This window comes from Callorhinus ursinus, unplaced genomic scaffold, assembly GCF_003265705.2.
Source record: "Callorhinus ursinus isolate GAN/ISIS: 27379988/994484 unplaced genomic scaffold, GSC_fseal_2.0 scaffold50, whole genome shotgun sequence".
NCBI lineage: Eukaryota > Metazoa > Chordata > Mammalia > Carnivora > Otariidae > Callorhinus > Callorhinus ursinus.
Genome location: NW_027397112.1, coordinates 8,722,486 through 8,743,541, shown reverse-complemented (window position 1 = coordinate 8,743,541; position 21,056 = coordinate 8,722,486). Strand labels below are relative to the sequence as shown.

Below are 21,056 nucleotides of genomic sequence, written 5' to 3'. Positions count from 1 at the left end.
GCCACCGACTGCTCGTGTCCCCAGTGGGAAAGGGGCATGGGCGCCAGTGCTCCTGCGCTCCTGCGCCTCTAGACAAACCGTCCCAGAACAGCCCCTCCGTTCTCCCCCCTTTCCTGGCAGTCCCCCCCCCCCCCCCCGGTGAGCCCCGGGGCAACACGTCCCCCCCCCCACCCCCCCCACCCCCGCGCCTCCAAAGCCGAAACTTTCCGCGGCGGGTGCAGGCCACACCCCCTCCCCCTGAGGCCTGGTGAAGAAGCTGGACCGGGTGACTGATCGTTAACCCCATCTCTGCTGCACTAGCGGCGCCGCGGACGGCTCCCCCACTTTGTCCCTCCGGAGCCCAGAGAGGCCTGGGGCGGTTAGGCCGGGAGATTGAGCCCCGGAGACCGCGGGGCTCCCGGGTGCCTGCGCCGAGGCTGGGTGATGGTAAGGAGAGGGCACCGTGTGCAGACTTGGGTGTTCCGGCAAACTGCTGGCTCCCTCAGCCTCGGAGGTGTGTGTGTGTGTGTGTGTGTGTGTGTGTGTGTGTGTGTGTGTGTGTCCGTGTGTGTGTGTGTGCCGGGGGGGGGTCCCCCTTTCCAGCCTTCTCTGTGAGAGCCTGACCTGAACCCCATCCGCCACCCCCCGGGCTGCAGCTCGCGGGGGGCCGCCTTGGCCCCTCCCCGGGCAGGCGCCCCTGCCCAGGCGGGCCAGGAAGCGTTGGTCCCCGCCCCGCTCGGTTAGGCCCGCAGCCGTGGGACTTTGCAGTCGGGGAGGAAGCGCGGCGGGGCGGGGAGGTGGGGGTGTGTCGAAAGGCGGCGGCGGGGTTTTATAATCCGCAGGGCGGACGCCGCGCGGGAGAAGGGGCAGCGTCGCGCACCGCGCACCGCGCACCGCGCCATGGGGGCCGCGTCGGGCCGAAAGCGGCGAGGGCCGCCGCCGCTGCTGCTCCTGCCGCCGCTGCTGCTGCTGCTGCCGCCGCCGCCCGCCGCCCTGGCGCTCGACCCCCACCTGCAGCCCGGAAACTTTGCCGCCGACGAGGCCGGGGCGCAGCTCTTCGTGCAGAGCTTCAACTCGAGCGCCGAGCTGGTGATGTACCAGAGCACGGTCGCCAGCTGGGCGTACGACACCAACATCACCGAGGAGAACGCGCGGCGCCAGGTGGGCGCGCGGGCCCGGGGCGGGGGCGGGGGCGGGGCCCGGACGCCCAATCACAGGCCTGCGGCCGGGCGCTGGGGGGCGGGGAGTCACCGCCGGGCGCGCGCCCCCCGACCCCGCTGCGCCCCATCAGACCGGCGGTGGGTGTCCCAGCACGATACTGGGCGCATGGTCCGTGCCCAATCCAAGAACCAAATGGATAAGGGCTGGCTCGCCTGACCTCGAGTCACCCCGGGTGGCAGCGCCCTGGGATGACATCGGGCTGGGTCAGAGAGTGCCGGCTCTGCTCTGGGCCCTCATCCTTTGCAGCCTCGGCCTCCCCCTCTCTCACCGTTCCTGTCACTGCTCATCACTATCTACCCTCCCCTCCGCCCGCCTCTCTTCTGGCCCCAGTTTTTGCTCCACCGCTCACCTGAGGCAGAATCCCCCGGCTCCTGACCCCCCAGAGGAGAGAGCAGTGCTCCCATAAGCCCCGGTGTCCAGGAGCCCCTGGCCTTCCCAGCGCCATGGTCTTCCCTGTGTCCCCTCCGGTGCCCACAGGAGGAAGCAGCCCTGCTCAACCAGGAGTTTGCTGAGGTCTGGGGCCAGAAGGCCAAGGAGCTATACGACCCAATCTGGCAGAACTTCAGCGACCCGATCCTGAGAAGGGTCATCAGCGGTGTGCGCACCCTGGGCCCTGCCAACCTGCCTGTGGAAAAGCGGCAGCAGGTGGGCCTGGTGCACCTGAGGGGTGGGTGCAGAAGTGGCCAGCATGCCTTCCAGGGCCGCCCTGTGCTGGCCGTGGGGGAGCCTGGCAGAGAGGGACCCTGGGATCTGCATGTGCCCTGACCGTAGGGGAAGCCTCAGTGAGCACAGAATGGCTCCCTGCAACATTGATTTCCCTTGGAGATGGCGTATAGAAAGCGAAATTCAAGTTAAAAGATGAAAAGGGGATTTTCAAAATTTCTCCATAGTCCGGTGTGGTTTGTGGGCTTCTGAAAGATTGAGGAAGACTGAGAAGCCATGGAGGCCAGAAAGTGAGAGGGATTTGCCCTCACTGCAAGGCGGTGACCGAGCTTGGACTTGAACCCCATCCCAAATTCTAAGGACACTTGTTTCCACTTCCACAGACTGCCCCCACGGAAAGTGGAATCAGTATATTAGTGATCGGAAGTGTCCTGAGTGCCACGAGGGAGGGGCCTTGCCCAAGCCACATCCCCTCTCCAGGCTTCCATTTCATCCCAGCAAACAGAGGAGGGGGCCGCCCGATTGTCTGTGGGGGCTGTTCGCTGCTAACATTGTCTCCACTCTAACCCCCCAGTACAACTCTCTGCTAAGCAACATGAACAGGATCTACTCCACAGCCAGGGTCTGCTTCTATCCCAACAAGACTGCCATCTGCTGGTCCCTGGACCCAGGTATGGCTTTGTCTCTACTTGTCTCTCTCTGCTGGCCCCTCCCGGCCCTTCCCCATGGCTCTGCTGCACCCAGGAAGAGGGTGTGTTTCATGGGTGGGCCCACGGAGGGAGTGGGTAAACCCAAAGGCATTGACCTCCAATTGGGGGCTGGACTGTCGGAAACCCCCCCACCCCTGCTTCTCCTGGCACACTGATTCCTGAAACCTCCAACCTCCAACTCCCATCCCACCCCACCCGCACCCCCATGGGTGCTTTGGCCTCTCCCATCCCCCCGGCCTTCCTCCTGGCTGCCTGGTTTTTCCCTTTCATGGGTCCTCTCAGTCTCCCAAGGGCCCTGCAAAAGCACACACCGACACCCCCATCCACTAGGCAGCCTGATGTTAGCCACTCCAACCAATGAGCCGTGAACGGTCTGTCTGGGTTTTGGCCTCTGGATGGCCTCTTGGTTCCACTTAGAGCCTCAATTCCCTAGGGACAAGGGCCCCTCTTGGGTGCTTGCCTTGTATAGCTCCCAGCCCCATCCCACCCAGCCTGCAGGCAGCCCTTGGCTTGGGGGGCACCCTGATGTTGAGAAAGCAGGTAGAGATGGTGAGGACTGGCGTGGGAGGTCTACTGACGACAGCTGCTGCCTTCAGTGGAAGCAAGTGACCCCACTCACCTGTGTCTCAGAGCTCACCCACATCATGGCCATCTCAAGAAACTACGCGTTGCTGCTCTATGCCTGGGAGGGTTGGCACAATGCGGTGGGCACCCCGCTGAAGCCCCTGTACCAGAACTTCACTTCCCTCAGCAATGAGGCTTACCAGAAGGATGGTGAGTTGATCTACCCCGTCCATGGTGTGAGTCAGTGCTTCCCTTCACAGCTCGCCAGGTGCTCTCCCATCCATGGTCCCCACGGAGCCCAACCCGAGGCAGACAGAGCAGCTGTTACAATGACTCCATATGCCGACTCAAGGTCGTACAGCTAGTGGATGGTGGGACCGGCTCGAGCCCCATCTGCCTTCCTCGGGAGCTGGGGGCTGCCGTGTGGCCCTCACGCTGCCCCTCCTGGCACACGTCAGAGCCCTAGCCCTCATCTTTGCCTCTCCGGGATCTATTTAGCGGGAGTTGGAACAAGCCCTGGTGGGGAAATCATAGAGCAGCAGTCCCCAAGGCATTTTTTCCAACTAGCTGGCAGGTACACAGGCCCCGAGCCAGGAGGATGGAGAAGTAGGAGCTGGCCGAGGAGGTGCCAGAGCCTTGGGCCTGAGCTGCACCCTCAACACCCCCCTCCCCCGCCAGGCTTCTCAGACACAGGGGCCTACTGGCGCTCCTGGTATGAGTCACCCACCTTCGTGGAGGATCTGGAGCACCTCTACCATCAAGTAGAGCCCCTCTACCTGAACCTCCACGCCTACGTCCGCCGCGCACTGCACCGCCGATATGGAGACAGATACATCAACCTCAGGGGACCCATCCCTGCTCACCTGCTGGGTAAGGACATTGCCTCGCCTCCACGCGCACCCCACCGGTCGTCCGCCTGTCTCACGTTTTAGAGCACCATCCTGTGCCCTCCTCCCCCCCACGAGCCCACGTGGCTCACCCCGCAACCCGGTAAGGCAGGTGGCCCTTCTCAGTCATCATGACCCTGCTTTTCAGACAGGGAGCCCGAGGCTTGAGGCGCGTAGACTTGGCAGAGAACAGAGAACTGGCGAAAGGTGGAGCTAGGAGTCACACTGCAGACTTTGACTCCAGGTCCAGTGGGGGAGGAATAATCATCTTAGATTCTGTCCCAGGAAGCAAGCCCGGGGCTGGCAGTGCGAGCCCAAGTGATGCTGCTGGGGTCCCTCCCGCTGGTGCCAGGGTCCTGGCCAACCCCGGGGAACCTGGAGCATTCGGGAGCGTGAGTGGGCCTGAGGCGCCAAGCAGGCTGCTACCTTGAGTGCCGAGGGCCCGGGTGCCAGGCACCCAGGGGGCTGCTCAGTGACACACATGGGGAAGCGGGCGGGCAGCTAAGCTGACTGGCACCCCTCCTCTGTCTAGGGGACATGTGGGCCCAGAGCTGGGACAACCTGTATGACATGATGGTGCCTTTCCCTGACAAGCCGAGTCTCGATGTTACCAATACTATGGTGCGGAAGGTAAGCTCGGAGTCGGGCCAGGGTGGGGGCAGCAGAAAAGCGTCTGACATGGGGAGAGGGGCAGGAAGAAGTCACGGGAGGGAGATGGGTCCCCCCCTTTCTATAGAGCAGCAGCCTGGCATGTGCATACAAGCAGTGAGCTGGGGTCTGTGTCCGGGGTGAGGTGCCAACCCCTCCCTCCAGGACCCCACAGGTGGGGTGTGGCCAGCCATCTACTTTTGCTTAGCCACTGTGGTTAGTAGGGGCCCTGCCTCTGGGAAGGGAGGCCACAAGAGCAGAGACTCCCTTTGTGGGCAAGGAGCTGAGCTGGGTGGGAGCCACAGTGAGCTCCTACAGCTGGTCCCTGACCTGTGGCTGCACCCCGCCCCCAACCAGGGTTGGAACACTACGCACATGTTCCGGGTGGCAGAGGAGTTCTTCACCTCCCTAGGCCTCTCGCCCATGCCTCCTGAGTTTTGGGCAGGGTCCATGCTGGAGAAACCAACCGACGGGCGGGAGGTGGTGTGCCATGCCTCTGCCTGGGACTTCTACAACAGGAGAGATTTCAGGTCTAGACATGGGAGGGGAAGGGGGGTCTGGAGCTCCAGGAAGGGTGGGCAGCCTGGGCCCAGAGAAACCAGTTCCCAGAACCAACTCTACCCCCAGCCCCAACACTGTTTGGGGGGGCTGGGTCTATTCCAAGGCTATTGGGCATATGAGACCCCTTATGCCACCTTCCCTGAGCCGCTTTGACAGGTAGCAAATGTACTTTGGAGTGGAGGAAGAAGGCCCCGAGTGTGGGCTGGGGCAGGGCAAAGATCTGTGTTTCCACCAGCTCCTTCGAGGCTCAGGGCAGTGCCCAGCTGGCTCCTTTCCCTTAGGTACCAGCCTCCCCGTGCTCCGGTCCTTGCCCTGCCCTGTCCTTCACCCTCACCCTCGCCATCTCCCTGCCCCAGGATCAAGCAGTGCACGCGGGTCACTATGGACCAGCTGTCCACGGTGCACCACGAGATGGGCCACGTGCAGTACTATCTGCAGTACAAGGAGCAGCCTGTCTCCCTGCGCCAAGGGGCCAACCCTGGCTTCCACGAGGCCATCGGGGATGTGCTGGCGCTCTCCGTCTCTACTCCTGCACATCTGTACAAAATTGGCCTGCTGGACAATGTCAGCAATGACATGGGTATGGGGGGTGGAGAGGACCCAGCCCGGCCCCACCTGGACCCCATTCCATCCCACAGCGGACAGCTTGCCCACGCTCCCACCTGCCCTTCCTGTTTCTGCCTCTCCACCCCAGGTCAGGCAGGTTTGGGCGTCCACCTGGAGCCTCACAGCTCACCCCAGGTCCCAAATGGACACTGCCCAAGGGCCCTCTTCCAAGCAGGGCTCCATGGTCGTGAAGGCCAGCCTTCCCTTCTCTTCTGCATCTGCCAACCCCACCCTATCCTAGCTGGACCCCCGTCTCCCTCTGACCTCTCTCTTCTCTTCTTCCAACAGAAAGTGACATCAATTTCTTGTTGAAGATGGCACTGGAAAAAATTGCCTTCCTGCCCTTTGGCTACTTGGTAGACCAGTGGCGTTGGGGGGTCTTTAGTGGGCGTACCCCCCCTTCCCGCTACAACTTTGACTGGTGGTATCTTCGGTGAGTAAAGAGGGATCAGGAAGGGCCTAACCCCAAGTGGCCCTCCTCCCTCTCCTGGGCACCCTGGAGCCTCCTGCCTCCATCAGTCCGGTCCCCTCCTCTCTAATGTTGTCTCAACCCTTTTCCCTACCCATTCTTTCCTACCTAAAACTCCCTCCTCCAGGAAGTCTTCCACAATTCAACAGAGGGGGAAGGGATGGCCTGGTGAGAATGCCTGCTTCACAGTGTTTTCTGCAAAGGCTAAGTCAGCCTGTTTGCAACTTTTATGTCCTAAGTCAATTCAACCATCCTTTTCTAGAACCAAGTATCAGGGGATCTGTCCTCCAGTTGCCCGAAATGAAACCCACTTTGATGCTGGAGCTAAGTTTCATGTCCCAAATGTGACACCGTACATCAGGTACCAGTGCCCTCCCCCCACACTGTTAGTCCCCCTCCCCCTTCTCAGGGCTGGTCCCCACACTCTTCTGGCTCCCTACCCCCACCCCCCACCCAAGGGCCTGGGATTTAAGTGGGCCTCTGTCTTGAGCCAGGGTTGGTTCTCGCTTCTCCCCCAAGGCAGCCCCTGTGGTCTGGCCTCTGCGCTGGGAGGGGCTGGGTGGTCCCCGGGTGCAGGCCCCCCGACCATTTGCCCTAACGCCCCCTTGTACCTGCAGGTACTTCGTGAGTTTTGTCCTGCAGTTCCAGTTCCATCAAGCGCTGTGCAAGGAGGCGGGCCAACAGTCCCCACTGCACAAGTGTGACATCTACCAGTCCACCCATGCAGGGGCCAAGCTCCGGTGTGTAGCGGGAGCAGGAGGGGGCAAGTAGGAGAGGGGAGAGGGGGCGAGGAAGACGTGTCTGGGAGGCAGCTGGCTGCCCGTGGGAAAACCACAAGGCCCTGCGGGGGGAGGGTGCCTTCCTTCCCGCCCCCTTTCCCTCATCAAGGATGTACGGAGTAGGCCTCTGCCTGGCACAGGAGAGGACGATGTCCCTGCCCCCTTGCCAGAGCCCCTAGTCCCCAGAGTCTTAATGTTGCCGTTCTGGCAGGCCAGTGGGGGACAGAGGTGGGCCAGGGGCCTGTATCGGACGCTGGCCTGAGCCCCCTGTGCCCACTGACAGGGAGGCACTGCGGGCAGGCTCCTCACGGCCCTGGCAGGAGGTGCTGCAGGAGGCGATTGGCACAGACACCCTGGACGCTCAACCCCTGCTTGACTACTTCCAGCCGGTCTACCGGTGGCTGCAGGAACAGAACGAGCGTCACGGGGAGGTGCTGGGGTGGCCGGAATACCAGTGGCGGCCACCGGTGCCCAATAATTACCCACAGGACATCGGTAAAGCCCGGAGTGAGGGTGGGCCGGGTACTAACGTAAGTTCTCGGTTTTGGGCTCTGGACCCAGGCCCCTGGTTCCTGGTTCCTGGTCAGCTGCTCCCCGCTGGGCCCCGGCGCCCTGCCCTGAAGGACCACGCAGCGCCCTCAGCTCATCACAGGGCCCTGGGGTGGGAATGGGCATGTCTTTTCTCCAGCATTCTAGGGAGGGTGTGCCCAGGTCTGAGGCCCCCCCGGGGGCAGGCTGGTGGGCACACTGCTCTATGAGGTCACATTGTGGGCTCCACTCTTACTGGCCAGGGGGCTGTGGCTACAGGGCTCTGCTCTCCTGCGGCCATGGGCCAAGGTTGGGCTGCTCCAGGACTGCTCAGCCTCTTCCTCCTCTTGCTCTGCTGTGGGCACCCCATGCTGGTCCCCAGCCAGGAGACCACCCACCAGGTGACAACCAACCAGGGAACAACCAGCCAGGCAACAACCAGCAGCCAGACAACAACCAGCCAGGCAACAACCGACAGCCAGACAACCCAGAGCCCAAGTGGGACCGGCTGGGGGGCGGGGCGGGGCCTGGGGGGAAGGAGCAGGAGGCTGGGGCAGCTACAGGCTCAGGCCACCCGGCAGCAGAGGGCAAGGGGAGGCCTGTCTTTTTCCCTCCACTCTCTTCCACAGGACTGGTGACCGATGAGGTTGAGGCCAGAAGGTTTGTGGAGGAATATGACCGGAGATCCCAGGTGATATGGAACGAATATGCCGAGGCTAACTGGAACTATAACACCAACATCACCACAGAGGCCAGCAAGATCCTGGTAGGGGCCCTGCCTGTGCCCCATGCTCATGCACACACACACACACACACACACACACACACACACATGCGTGCTCCTCCCCCCAGGGACCGAGACTCAAAACCCAAGACAGAGCAGAGAGCAGGCTGCCCCCTCCTTCCCTCAGTGCAGGGGGTTGGGAGGGAGGCTGTCAGGATTTGTGAAAAATCCAGATGGAATATTTAAAATAATACTCAACTTCAGATTTGGATGGGCATATACTCAATGCCTAAAAAAGTTGCGTTTTTTTAGCAAGCAATCTGTTGTCCGTAGTAGAATGATTTGCATAGACACAGGTGAGGCTAAAGGTGGATTTTTAGGTTGAAAGCCCCTGTTTGCCACCACAGTAAGGACTAGCTGCCCCTCAGCCCCTTCCCCGCCTGTGTGGTGAGCACAGGTTTCACAGAGGTGAGCCACAGAGAACCAACATCCAACATTTCTTGAAGACCACTGTGTGCTTTACAGCTGTTGCCTCCTTTATTCCTCAACAGCCTTTGCAAAACCAGTGATCTTGTTCCCATTTTATAGTTGGGACCCTGAAGCTCAGAGAGGCCATAGAACTAATACCAACCTGTCCCCATCCTAACAGGATACGAGGCGGGGGGGACTTCCCCTTCTGTCTACCAGGACATGTCTTGTGTGATACTGGGTCTCTGCTGAGGGGCACACACTGCATCCAAGACATTATAGACAGTCCTAGTTAAAGAGCAAAGGCAACAACTTGATAAAACTTCCCTCCCCACTGTAACCCCCAGTCCCTTCCACTCCCCCTGTGGCCCCTCCAAAGCTCCTGGGCCTCATGGCATGGTTCCCCCTGTGCCCTCAGCTTCAGAAGAACATACAGATGGCAAACCACACCTTCAAGTTTGGCACCTGGGCCAGGCAGTTCGATGTGACTAACTTCCAGAATGCCAGCATCAAGCGGATGATAAAGAAGATTCAGGACCTAGAGCGTGCAGCGCTGCCTGCCAAGGAGCTGGAGGAGGTATGTGGCTTGTGGGGAGCAGAGAATGGAAGGTCCAAGGTCAAGACCAGGTCCCAGCTCAGGGCAGTGAGCCCAGTACAGGGTCTGGCCTCCCTGCTGCTGCTTCTTCCTCTATCCGCCATGTTGACATCACCTGCAGAATTCCTGAGAAGGCAGCACCTTTGAGAACACGCTCCCCCAGCTCCATAGGTCCCCCCTGCCCATGATGGTGCCTGGGGCAGAACAGGTAGCAAAGGGATGCATCTTGCTGCCTCTCTCCTTCCTCCTGCAGTACAACCAGATCCTGCTGGACATGGAAACCACCTACAGTGTGGCCTCTGTCTGCCACACCAACGGCACCTGTCTGCAGCTGGAGCCTGGTGAGCACACGCGGGGAAGGGGGGGTGGGGCTGGCCCCTGGAGGGGGCGGTCAGGGGCTCCTAACTCCTGGGGCCAGCATGCCCAGGGGATTCACTCCCCTGTTTTCCACCAATGGGGGGCTTCTCTGCCACCACTGAAGATGGGCACCTACTTCATCTCTGCTCTAATCACATCCCTCCCTTGTATCCGCGCTTCTGCTCCCTCTGGGTCCCCCCTGGACTCCTCTCTTTTCCTCTCTGCACTCCGCCCTTCAGAGTAGGAGATTCTTCAGATCTGTCTGCCGAGTGCTTAGACCCCCAACTAGGGATAGTAACTCTAGGTGCCTTCCTTCCTTCACCCTACGCATACCTTTCCCACCTTCTCTGGCCTCCTTCTTGCCCCCACACCCCCACATTGAGGCCACGGCTCATGGAACCCACCTCCCCGCTCGAAGGAAGGCACCGGCTCTTGCTCGCTCCCTTTGTCTCTTCACACCGGCTGGTCCTTCTTAGCTTCCCACCCGCCTTTGGAAGAGCTCACCCTGGACACTCGAGTACCTGCACCCAGATACGTTCTGTCCTCCTTCCTGACCCACCCTCCCAAGGGTTGGGGAGCCAGGGGCATAAACATTCTTCCTGAGGAATCGCTACCCAGAAACCACCTCTTCCTGGCCCTCTGCCCAACTCCAACATTAGAACAATGACAAATAGAAGGGGAAATGGAAAATAAACAGGAGAGAGAGAGTTTTCCTGAGACAGGGTTTGGCCTGCGGTTTGTATACATGGGGATGCACGCACTGTGTTGCGGGGGCGTACGTGTGCCTGGGTGCATGTGTGTGCACACGTGTATGCGGAAGAGAGTAACCTTCAGCCTCTCCCCACCGCCCCCCCCGGCAATTAGCCTCTTAATCCAGGCCCGGGCCATCAGTTCACTGCCATTAGTAAAACGAAGAAGCACCCACAAAACAGAATACTCACATCAACAGAGGGCAGAGGTGAAATTCTCAAAATACACTTTTTTTTCCCAAACAGTTCATTTGAATGTACTTTCGCTGTGAGAAGTAGATATCACAAAACGTATTCCAAAACAGAGAGAAAGCACAAGTCAGATAGGGAGGTGCGGCTGGCCCCGCAATGGCATCCGCAGTCTTCCAGCTCGGGGCTGGGTGGCCAGGAAGGGGAGCCACCCCGGGCCTGTGGGGGGCTCCGGAAGTGACATGTGAGTTCAGGCCCTCCTCGTCCCAGCTCCACCAGGTGCGTGTCAGCTCCGTGCAATCCATATGGAGGAGGCTGCACACACAGTGTGGCTTTGACGGGACACAGACCCGGGGCTCTGGGCTCCCGGATGGCGCTGGGATGGCTCTCTGTACTTTGTCTCCACAGCCATCCTTGTGTTCCATCTGGCTCACTAGCATTCCTACAACTGTCCTGGGCCCCGTGAAGACTCAGACACCCATGAGGCACACTCCCTGCTCAGGGCCCTTGTGCTCCCATTTGACTTTTGCACCGCCCCCCATGAGTGTTGGCTTTTCCCCATTTGGAAGATAAGGGAAGAAGGGTCCCATGACTTGCGAGGTTATTCTGGGGTCAGTGGGAGACTAGACAGGAACTCAGGTCTTGTGCCCTCCAAGGCACTTGTCCCTCCCACGGAGGGGGTAAGCAGGAAGTCCGTGGGGAGCGGCAGCTCTGGAGTCCGGGCCTTTGGTTTGTGCCCAGCTGGGCCACTTCTTGGCTGGGGGGGGGGGCCCTGCCATGTCAGCAGCACACTGATGTGAAAACCAGTGCACCCCTCACGGGGCTGTTGCCACCCTGAGGTGGTGTGGGTAACCTCTGAGCCCCGGGCTGACCCCAGGAAGTCTCTGTAGAAAGCGCCCGAGCCTTTCTCCCATGTTACTAGACTGGCTGCCCGGACAGGCCTCTTCACGGGACCTCCCCAGCTTGACCCCAGCTCCAACCGAGTCCACTTTATAGGAGGTGGGAGGTGAGCCAAGGGCTGGAAGCTTGAGCCCTTCAACCCCTCCCCGCAGATGTGACAAATCTCATGGCCACATCCCGGAGATATGAAGACCTGCTGTGGGCCTGGAAGGGCTGGCGAGACAAGGTGGGGAGAGCCATCCTCCCTTCCTTCCCCAAATATGTGGAACTTGCCAACAAGGCTGCCCGGCTCAACGGTGAGTTCCCCCAGCCAATATCCCTGGCTCTCTGGCCCCAGCCCCACTGGGGCCCTCAGGAGGGTCCTCTGAGGCTCCTAAACTCGGTGAGAGGGAGGTCCCTAGAGGAGGTGGGGCGGAGGGTGCTCAGGGAATGGTCGGGTGTCCCCTCTGCAGGCTACGAGGATGCAGGGGACTCCTGGAGGGTCATGTACGAGATCCCGTCCCTGGAACAAGATCTGGAGCAGCTTTACCAGGAGCTGCAGCCGCTCTACCTGAACCTGCACGCCTACGTGCGCCGGGCCCTGCACCGCCACTACGGGCCCCAGCACATCAACCTGGAGGGCCCCATTCCCGCTCACCTGCTGGGTGAGGACAAGTACTGGGGCTGGGGACAGACGCCATGAGGGAGCGTGGCGCCAGTGCTGCCCAGAGGGCAGAGGGCAGCCTGGGAGGGATCTTCAGAGGGCCCACCAGGTGGAAAGAGTGAAGATCTGAGGCTGAGGGAATGTTGCCAGGGCTGGGGTGGGGTCACAGCTGGGTGTGGGCGCACAAACCCCCTGCTTGCCTTGAGCACCCCGTTTGCTATGGAGCTACATGGTACAGAACACCCAGATGGAGCAGTGGGGGAGCTCATAATACTGTTGCAGGAGACCGTATCACCCAGCCCAGCTCAAAGCGGCATGATGCTTGGGGGGGGGGGGGGGGGCATGAGGAAGGGGCCGAGAGTGAGAACCGGGGTCTCCCTGAGAGGCGGCACGTGAGCAGAGCCTTGAAAGATGAGAGAGGCTCCTACAGATGAAAAAATAAGCGGCGGTAGGGACAAGGGCAGAAAGAACGCTCAGGCCAAGGGGAGTTAGGAGCACAGAGGGACAACATGGAGAGTGTAGATCCATCACGACTTTTGGACCCTCCTGTTTTCAGGGCTTGTAAACTCCTGCCCTGAAGGCAGGAAGTAGGCAGTGGAAGACAGTGAGAGATGACGGGGAGGGGAGCAAAGCAGAGGCTCCCGGGTTCCTGTCCCTGTCCAGCCACTGAGGGCACAGCCCTGGAAGGCTTGTTGCTGTGAGCAGAGACCAGACAGGGCCACAGACCATTTGTCAATCACAAGGGAGACCCCAGAAAGCTCGTCCAGGTTTGGGGAGCTTGTAGCCCAAGAGCCCAGCCATCCTTGATCCCACTCTGGTAAGACCAAGAATATCAGAGGGGACATCAGCTTGATGACTGAGAAACACAGACCCCGGAGGGGAGGCTCCATGCCCAAGTGGCCCCGGGAGCGGGTGCAGATCTGGGGCTTAGAACTCAGACCTTGGCGCTCAGAGCAGATAATGACTTGGTGCGCTGGATGCGCGGGCTGAAGACGATGTGTGTCGAATGCCCAGCATGGTTTACAAACAGTAGGTGCTCAAGAGACAGTGTTAAGATCTTAAGGCTGGGATCCAGTCCCCTTTCCATGGGTGATGGTGCTGAGTCTAAGAAATAACATCCGTCTCTCCTCTCTCTCTGCCTTCTCTTCCCCTACCTGCCTCCAGGGAACATGTGGGCTCAGACCTGGTCCAACATCTATGACTTGGTGGTGCCCTTCCCTTCAGCCCCCAAGATAGATGCCACAGAGGCCATGATAAAGCAGGTGCACACTGGGCCCCTCATCACACTTCTGCTCCTCCAGGGCAGCCCCAGGGCACAGGGGAAGGGAGACCTCTGCTTCAGTGGGAGAGGGCCCTCTTATTCAGGAATTCCTTCTGGTTTGGCCCTCTCCCAACCCCCACCCCGACTGCAGCACACAGTCCGTCCCCTTAGTCCCCAGTTTGGGCAGAGCTCCTTCTGCTTTCAGGGCTGGACACCCAAAAGGATGTTTGAAGAAGCGGACAATTTCTTCACCTCCCTGGGGCTGTTGCCCGTGCCCTTTGAGTTCTGGAACAAGTCAATGCTGGAGAAGCCGACTGACGGGCGGGAGGTAGTGTGCCATGCCTCTGCCTGGGACTTCTACAATGGCAAGGACTTCAGGTGTGTCCAGGTAGTAGCCAGGGGACCGTAGCCTGAGCCCAGTGAGCAAGGAGAGGAGCCAAGTAAAGGTTCTACTATTGTCCCCTCAGCCAGAGCAAGCAGAAACAAGCACAGGGACCAGAGCTTAGGATGGAGGGTCAAATGCATTGGGCCTGACCCCAGCTTGGCCATTGGCTTCCGGAGGGAGAACCTTGACTACCAAGCGAGGGTCTTCTCGGACACTGGCCAGTTCTGGGTGTGAGCACTGGTGAGCTGCCCAGCCTTCCCTCATCTGGGGTGGCCCCAGCTTATAGAAGGCCATCTCCCTGGCTACATGTGCCTTGACACAGAGAGGTACCTGAGGACACTGGGGGCTTCACACAGGCCCACCACTGACAGAGGCTCAGAAGCTGTCTTGGTCTGAGGATCGTTATCTCTTGCTGCATAACAAACCACCCCAAAACTTAGTGGTATAAAACAACCATTTGTTTATGTTCATGATTTTATTGGTCAGGAGCGCAGGCAACACGCAGTGGACATGGCTTACTCCTGCTGTACTATGATGGAGATTCTGATGGCTGGGGATTGCGGGGTGGGGACCCGGTTCTGGCTCTTGGTCGGGTTCCTCAATTCTTCTCCATGTGGCACGTGCTGGGGCAGGAATGTTCAAGATGACTTCTTTACTCATGTGTTGGGTACTTGGACCGGGATGACTGGAGCAGCTGGGGGTTGACGGGACATCTCTCTCTCCAGGCTAGATTGGGCTTCCTCCCGGTATGACAGTCAGGCAGTTAGATTTCCTATCCGGCAGTCGGCATCCCCCAGAAAGAAAGCAAAAACAACCAGGTCTCTCTCTTAAAGGCTCAATCCAAAACTGGCCGAGTCACTTCTGCCGTACTTTATTGGCTAAAGCAAGTCACAAGGCCAATCCAGATTCAAAGAAAGGAAAGAAGACCCCGCCTCTTGGGAGAAGTGGCAAAGATGATCTGCCATTATTGATGAAGTGTCTTCTTTTAAGAATGGACACAGAGAGGCTAGAACAAAGCAGCCAGGGTTCACTGGATTGCCTGTCCTTGGGCCCCTCCTTCAAAGGCATGAGGACTGAGTGTAGGGCTGGATGTAGACAGAATCAAGAGGGTGAGAGCCCTTTTTGGGGGGGGGCTTCCCTGGTATGGGGAGTCATAAGGAGAAGGTGGACACCCCAATCTCAGTGTAACCGGGATGCTGAGAAACTCTTCCCCTCCCAATACAAATGACAGAGAAATGGGGTCAACTGAACTGAAGGGCTCTGGTTAGATCCAAGGGAGAACTTCGCTGGTTCACAAAAGAGAATGAGGAAAGACAAAGAAGGAGGTGGGACCTCTGGCACGGGCAGCTCTGCGGATGACATTTCAGCCCTAGCCAGAAGCACTCTGGGGTGAACATGTTTGCTGATGTTGGGCACATGGGATGCAGAATAGCTGAGAATTACTGTTGTTTCCTTCAGGAAGCCTAAGTCTTGGAAGAAACAAAATGTGTGCATGAAAAACCACAGAACCCATGTTCTAGAAGGTCCTGCACAATTATAGCCGAGTGTCGCAATGCCTCTAGAGCGAGTACTTTGGACAGTTAGAGAGCAACATGGCAATGAGGGCTGGAGTTTTTTGGGGAAGTAGGAGACAGAGGGATGGCCTGAATGGCCATACTTTAGGGGCTTCCAACCCTCAGATTCCCTCTTTCTCAGGCTTCCTCCATACCTCCTTTGGTTTTCCTTCCCCTAATGCTGTGTTCCCTGCATAGAGCACTGATGGGGGTCTGCTTTGTATGCAATAAGGACAGCAGGTCCCTTTGCCCTGCTCCCCGTGTTCCAGGATCAAACAGTGCACCACCGTGAACATGGAGGACCTGGTGGTGGCCCATCACGAAATGGGCCACATACAGTATTTCATGCAGTACAAGGACTTGCCTGTAACCTTCCGGGAGGGTGCCAACCCTGGCTTTCATGAGGCCATTGGAGATGTGCTGGCGCTTTCCGTGTCTACCCCCAAGCACCTACACAGTATCAACCTGCTGAGTAGCGAGAGTGGCGGCTACGGTGAGAGGAATGGGAGGTCCTGGTGGGCAGAGGGACTGAGAAGGGGCAGCGAGCTTGGGAGGCTGCAAGAGGGCCCTTGAGGGCTCATAGGCAGAGGTTGGGGCAGAACAGTGGGGAATAAGGAGGTCACCAGCAGGGTGAGCTGGGAGGATGGAACCCTCAGACCATCCCAAGAGGCAGGTCGCTAGATCCAGAGAGGCACAGCCTGCTCCTCCCCTCTCCACCCACTGCGTACCCATCCTGGCTGAGCTGCTGGGACCGGGCAGGAGGCAGGCAGAGAGATCTGATGATCAGGCTCCCTTCCCTTGGCAGAGCAAGACATCAATTTTCTGATGAAGATGGCGCTCGACAAGATCGCCTTTGTCCCCTTCAGCTACCTGGTTGACCAGTGGCGCTGGAGGGTATTCGATGGAAGCATCACCAAGGAGAACTACAACCAGGAGTGGTGGAACCTCAGGTTCTAGAATGTTCCTGTGAGGGTGTGGGTTGGGGAGGGCTCTCCATCAGTGTCTGTGCATGTGGGGGGGGTATGGTATTTAGAGAGGATATGTGTCTATGAACAACACATGGGTCATGTGTGTGTGTGTGTGTGTGTGTGTGTGTGTGTGTGTGTGTGAGTGATGAGGTGCACAGAGGCTGATTGTGCATAGAGGCACAACACACCAGAGTGTGGAGGGTCCAGTGTAGCTCCAGGGGCAAGGACCTCCCTTTACTTCAAAAACACCAACTCTTCCTGACTTGATTCTCCCCAAACCCTCCCTCCAATGTACCTTTGCCCTTGACAGGCTGAAGTACCAGGGCCTCTGCCCCCCAGTGCCCCGGTCTCAAGGTGACTTTGACCCAGGGGCTAAGTTCCACGTTCCTTCCAGTGTGCCTTATATCAGGTAAGGGGGCAGGGAAGAGGCCATTCAGTGTTCAAAGTGCTGTCACTGTGCTGTGGGGAGTTACCTGTCTGGGTGATCTGGGGGGCCTGGCTGCATGACACACTGCCTAGCTCACTCACCTGAGACCAAGGTTCCCTGCTTTTTCACACTTTTGATGCGATGAGAGCCTCTCCCCTCTAGGCAGTTGAAAAGAGAAACTCTACTATATTTGGCTAATGGTTACAAGACCTTGGTTGGATAGTTAACATTATTAACCATGACCCATGATCCTTGGCTAGATCATGACCTAAGCACTTTTTGTTTTTAAACAAGATTGTGATTGTATAGTAAAGGTACCCTATATTCAACATATTGCCTGTGATATAATTTGAGTTGTGCCTTGAAGACCTTCTATACACTAAAACCAGGGTTAGAGACCCAGTTGGATCTGGGGCCCTCCCTGGGAGAGAAGGGTCTGGAGAAACCTCAAGGGGGAGGGGTCCGGATGTCTCTGAGCTGCAGGGAGCCCAGGCTACCCATGAGGCAAAGCAGTGGGCGGTGAGGGCTGCCCCAGGAGGGCTGTGGCCGCCTCTAGCCCTTGCCACCTGTACTCCCAGGAAGCCCGTGAGGGAGGGTTTGTGCTCACTGTGCCCCTCTTTCCACCCTAGCACCTGGCATGATATCTGCATATAGTCGAGACCTAATACATAAGTGTGGGGTGGGTGAATTGTGTTCCCAGAGTCCAGGAAGGGAGAGGAAGCCTGTTCAGATGTTCCAGAGAGCAAGTCATGAGCAGGGGACCAAGGGGGCACAAGGGCACCTCGGAACAGGCCCAACCTGCACAGTGCACAAGGTTGACCTGTAGGGAGGACCCCCACCTGCCTTCTCCACTGGTTTCCCGGCTTCCAGGCTGGCACTAGCTTTCCCATGGAAGCCAGGCCCAGGTGATGGCTAGCTTCTGAGCTCAGTGTAGATCATTCTCCAGGCAGGGGCGGGCAAAGGAGACGCATTCCAAATTCTGACCAGCAACCTTGGCAAAGCCCCTTTAAGAAATGCCAGGAAAGTCAGTGGCACATGGCTTGTGCCCAGCATTCAAAGTGGGAGGCCTGCCCTGCTGGTTTGGGACATTCTGAACCAAGTGTGGAGAGGCTGCTCTGGTCTTGACCAGCAGATTTCTACCAGGGAATCCCTGCTGTTTGGGATAAAGGAGATCATTTGGGCTGGCTTCCTTGCCCAGACCGCCCTGCCAGGTGCACGTGACCCTGGAGGCGACACCTGGCCTCTGCTTGCATCTACCCCAGGAACTGAGACCTCACTGCTTCAGAAGCAACCTGCCAAATCTTTGAGGGGCTCTGCCCTGACCCTTCTCACCCATGAGTGATCCCTAGAGCTCCTCAGAACAGTCTTCCTGAGATGTAGAGGGAGCCTCTTGGGGGCGGGGTTGGGGGGAGGCATGGAACTGGGGAGCCTTGCTGACCCTGCAGACCAGAAGGTGCGCTCACCCCAACAGCCTGTCTGCGGAGGAAGGTGAGGGCCACAGGTCCCCAGCCACCCCACCCCATGCCTCGCTCCCCTCCATGCCAGGTACTTCGTTGGCTTTGTCATTCAGTTCCAGTTCCACGAGGCTCTGTGTCAGGCGGCTGGCCACAATGGCCCCTTGCACACGTGTGACATCTACCACTCTAAGGAGGCAGGGAAGCGCCTGGCGTGAGTCTTTGGCTTTCTTTTGACCATTTTCCACACTCTAACCCCTCAGCTTTGAGGAGCCCAGTGGGGTTCTTCTGGGAACACGTGCCATTTGGGGGCCTGGGCTGGGGATCGCAGGTGGAGCCTGTGCCATCTCAGTGGGGAACTAGAGTCCTCTGGGCCCTGGTCTTCCCTCCCCCACTCCCACTCCCACCCCCAGACCTGCCCAGGCCCTCCCAATCCCAAAGGAGTTTGAGACTGGGGAGTGGGGGGAGGCTGGAGGATGGGAATTAGGCTGAGGGCAGGAGCAGTGAGCCTCCCCGCCTGTCCTTCTGACTCAGTTTCCCTTCTTTGGTGCTCCCCCAGGGATGCCATGAAACTAGGCTTCAGTAAGCCGTGGCCAGAAGCCATGAAGCTGATCACTGGCCAGTCCAACATGTCTGCGTCAGCCATGATGAACTACTTCAAGCCGCTGCTGGACTGGCTCCTCACCGAGAACAGGCGGCATGGGGAGAAGCTGGGCTGGCCTCAGTACAACTGGACGCCCACCTCCGGTACTACTCCCTGTGCCCCTCGGCCCCAGGCCAGCCCCCAGAGCTCACCCAGGGCTGGGCCCCTCCCCAGTTCAGGCAGCCTGCAGTCCGACCTCCGAGCCGGGACAGGGAAGCCAGCCTAACCTGCCGGCCTGCCCACCGCCTGCTCTCCTTGCTTCCCCTGCCCAGCTCGCTCGGAAGGCCCCTTCCCGGGCACCGGCCGCGTCAACTTCCTGGGCCTGGACCTGGAGGAGCAGCAGGCCCGCGTGGGCCAGTGGGTGCTTCTCTTCCTGGGCGTCGCCCTGCTGGTGGCCACCTTGGGCCTCACCCAGCGGCTCTTCAGCATCCGCCACCACAGCCTCCGCCGGCCCCACCGCGGGCCCCAGTTTGGCTCCGAGGTGGAGCTGAGACACTCCTGAGATGACCGGGTCGGGCTGGGCCTGCGGGGGAGCGTCCGCCACCGAGAGACCAGACTGGGGACACGGGGTCGTGGGCGGAGGACCCACCACCCCCTCACGCCTCACCCCTGCCCGCCCTCCCCCTCTCACCCTGTCCCTCCTCACCGTGCCTCGAACCCTGTGCTGACAATCCGCCCTCCAGACCACAAACCCCCACGGCCCCTGCCCCCAAGTCCCCGGGCAGCAGGCCGCCTAATGTGGAGCCCCCCTCCCAGTCTTTCTGTGAATACAATTAAAGGACCTGCCTCCCCCATCTGAGTCTGTGTCCCTCCTGGGGAAGCCAGGGGCAGGCACAGGGACGCTGTCCCGCCTGGCAGTCAAGTGGGTCACTTCACTGGGCGTCTTCATCCTCCTCCAAGAAGAGCCTGGGAAAATGCCCCGGAGCTCTGGCCCCAGCACCCACCTCTAGCCCAGGCAGTCAGCCAATGTCCTGCCACGGCAGGCAGCCCCTGCCAGCCTCGGCACCCACCCAAGGGGACTCTGGGAAGCAAAGGCAGAGCAGACATTCTGGGCTTCTGGCCTTGCATTTCCAGTGCTTCAGCAGCTCTGCCCCAGCTGTTCCCATAAAATGGCAGGTCCTTAAGATGCAAGGCTCCTGGCTGTCCTCTGGTTTCCTGTGGGGGAAGCCTTGCACGTGTCTGACTCACTGAGGGTGCAGAACTGTTCCCGTTAGTCACCTAAGGCTCCTGCCTGCCCCAGCTCCATGTCTACTTGTGTGACTGGACAGAGCCCCTTGAGTATTGCCCATGGGGTCCCGGGCCAGATCCCTTTACCTCAGCTGGAGAGGGGCCCTAGATGCTGGAGCTTGGCAGGAGCTAGTGCTCAGGTAGGGATTACCTGCCGGAGGCCACCCCTGCCCTCCCCTGAGCTCATGCTCCCATCCTGAGCCTTCCCTCAGAAAGCCAAGGTGGGCTTGAGGGACTAAAATTTTGAGGGACGCTTTAATAACTTTACTATAGAAAATTCGGAAAATATAGAAAACTATAAAGAAGATTAAAGCCCTTTATGTGAACACCAAAAGACAAGCACCGTTGACAGTTGACTTTCCGCTGTTTTTTTCTCAGCACATATTTGAAATGAGATCCTAGTATATCGACAGTTGTGTATCCTTTTTCCAGTTAACATACAATCTGTTTTTCGGATATTTAAATGCCAAGTCTAGAACCTGGTCAAATAGAAGTTGGCAGTTTTCCAGGGCCAGAGGCTCCCATCGTAAGCCTGGTTCTCTCTGTCAGGACCCTGGGCCCAGCGCCTGTCCCCAGCTTTGCTGATGCTTTGACCCCACCCAGGCCGAGCCCCCAATAACTGTCCCCCTGTATCCCTTAGTCCACAGTTTTTTTTTACTCCCTGGTCTCCAGTTGCTATGTGTGTCTGTGTTTGTGTATCTGTGGGCACGCTCGTGTGTGTGTGTGTGTGTGTGTGTGTGAGTGTGTGTGTGTGTGTGTGTGTTGTGGGTAGACTAGGTTATACAGGCCTATTCCATGGAGCCGGATGTGGAGCTGAGGTATTTTGGATATGCAGGCGGGTAGAAGTTTATGATTACTTAGGACAATGGAATTTATAAACATGTCCTCTAAATAGTTC

The 21,056-nt window shown here is 58.8% G+C and overlaps 2 protein-coding genes across 3 annotated transcripts in view; one reads left to right on the top strand and one right to left on the bottom strand.

The window, feature by feature from the left end:
- CYB561 (cytochrome b561) overlaps positions 1-3,352 on the bottom strand; it is a 34,033-nt gene extending 30,681 nt beyond the window's left edge. The window contains exon 1 of the mRNA XM_073883062.1: positions 3,338-3,352. The gene's annotated coding sequence lies outside the window, so the exon portion shown is untranslated. The remainder of the gene's footprint in view (positions 1-3,337) is intronic.
- LOC112837744 (angiotensin-converting enzyme) lies at positions 792-19,725 on the top strand. Of its 2 annotated transcripts, XM_025890310.2 has the most exons (25): positions 792-1,140; positions 1,678-1,845; positions 2,438-2,534; positions 3,204-3,347; positions 3,816-4,007; positions 4,557-4,654; positions 5,030-5,202; positions 5,590-5,813; positions 6,128-6,272; positions 6,571-6,669; positions 6,926-7,048; positions 7,371-7,582; positions 8,245-8,381; positions 9,226-9,384; positions 9,656-9,743; positions 11,750-11,893; positions 12,050-12,241; positions 13,405-13,502; positions 13,707-13,879; positions 15,709-15,932; positions 16,245-16,389; positions 16,718-16,816; positions 18,380-18,502; positions 18,848-19,035; positions 19,204-19,725. In XM_025890310.2, the coding sequence occupies exons 1-25, from the start codon at positions 880-882 to the stop codon at positions 19,431-19,433; spliced, it is 3,936 nt and encodes a 1,311-aa protein (XP_025746095.1). In that variant the 5' UTR covers positions 792-879; the 3' UTR covers positions 19,434-19,725. The 2 variants fall into 2 exon arrangements, with proteins under 2 accessions (XP_025746095.1, XP_025746094.1); XM_025890309.2 differs by lacking the exons at positions 792-1,140; positions 1,678-1,845; positions 2,438-2,534; ... (7 more) ...; positions 6,926-7,048; positions 7,371-7,582 and adding an exon at positions 7,597-8,113.
- The last annotated feature ends 1,331 nt before the right edge of the window (positions 19,726-21,056 follow it).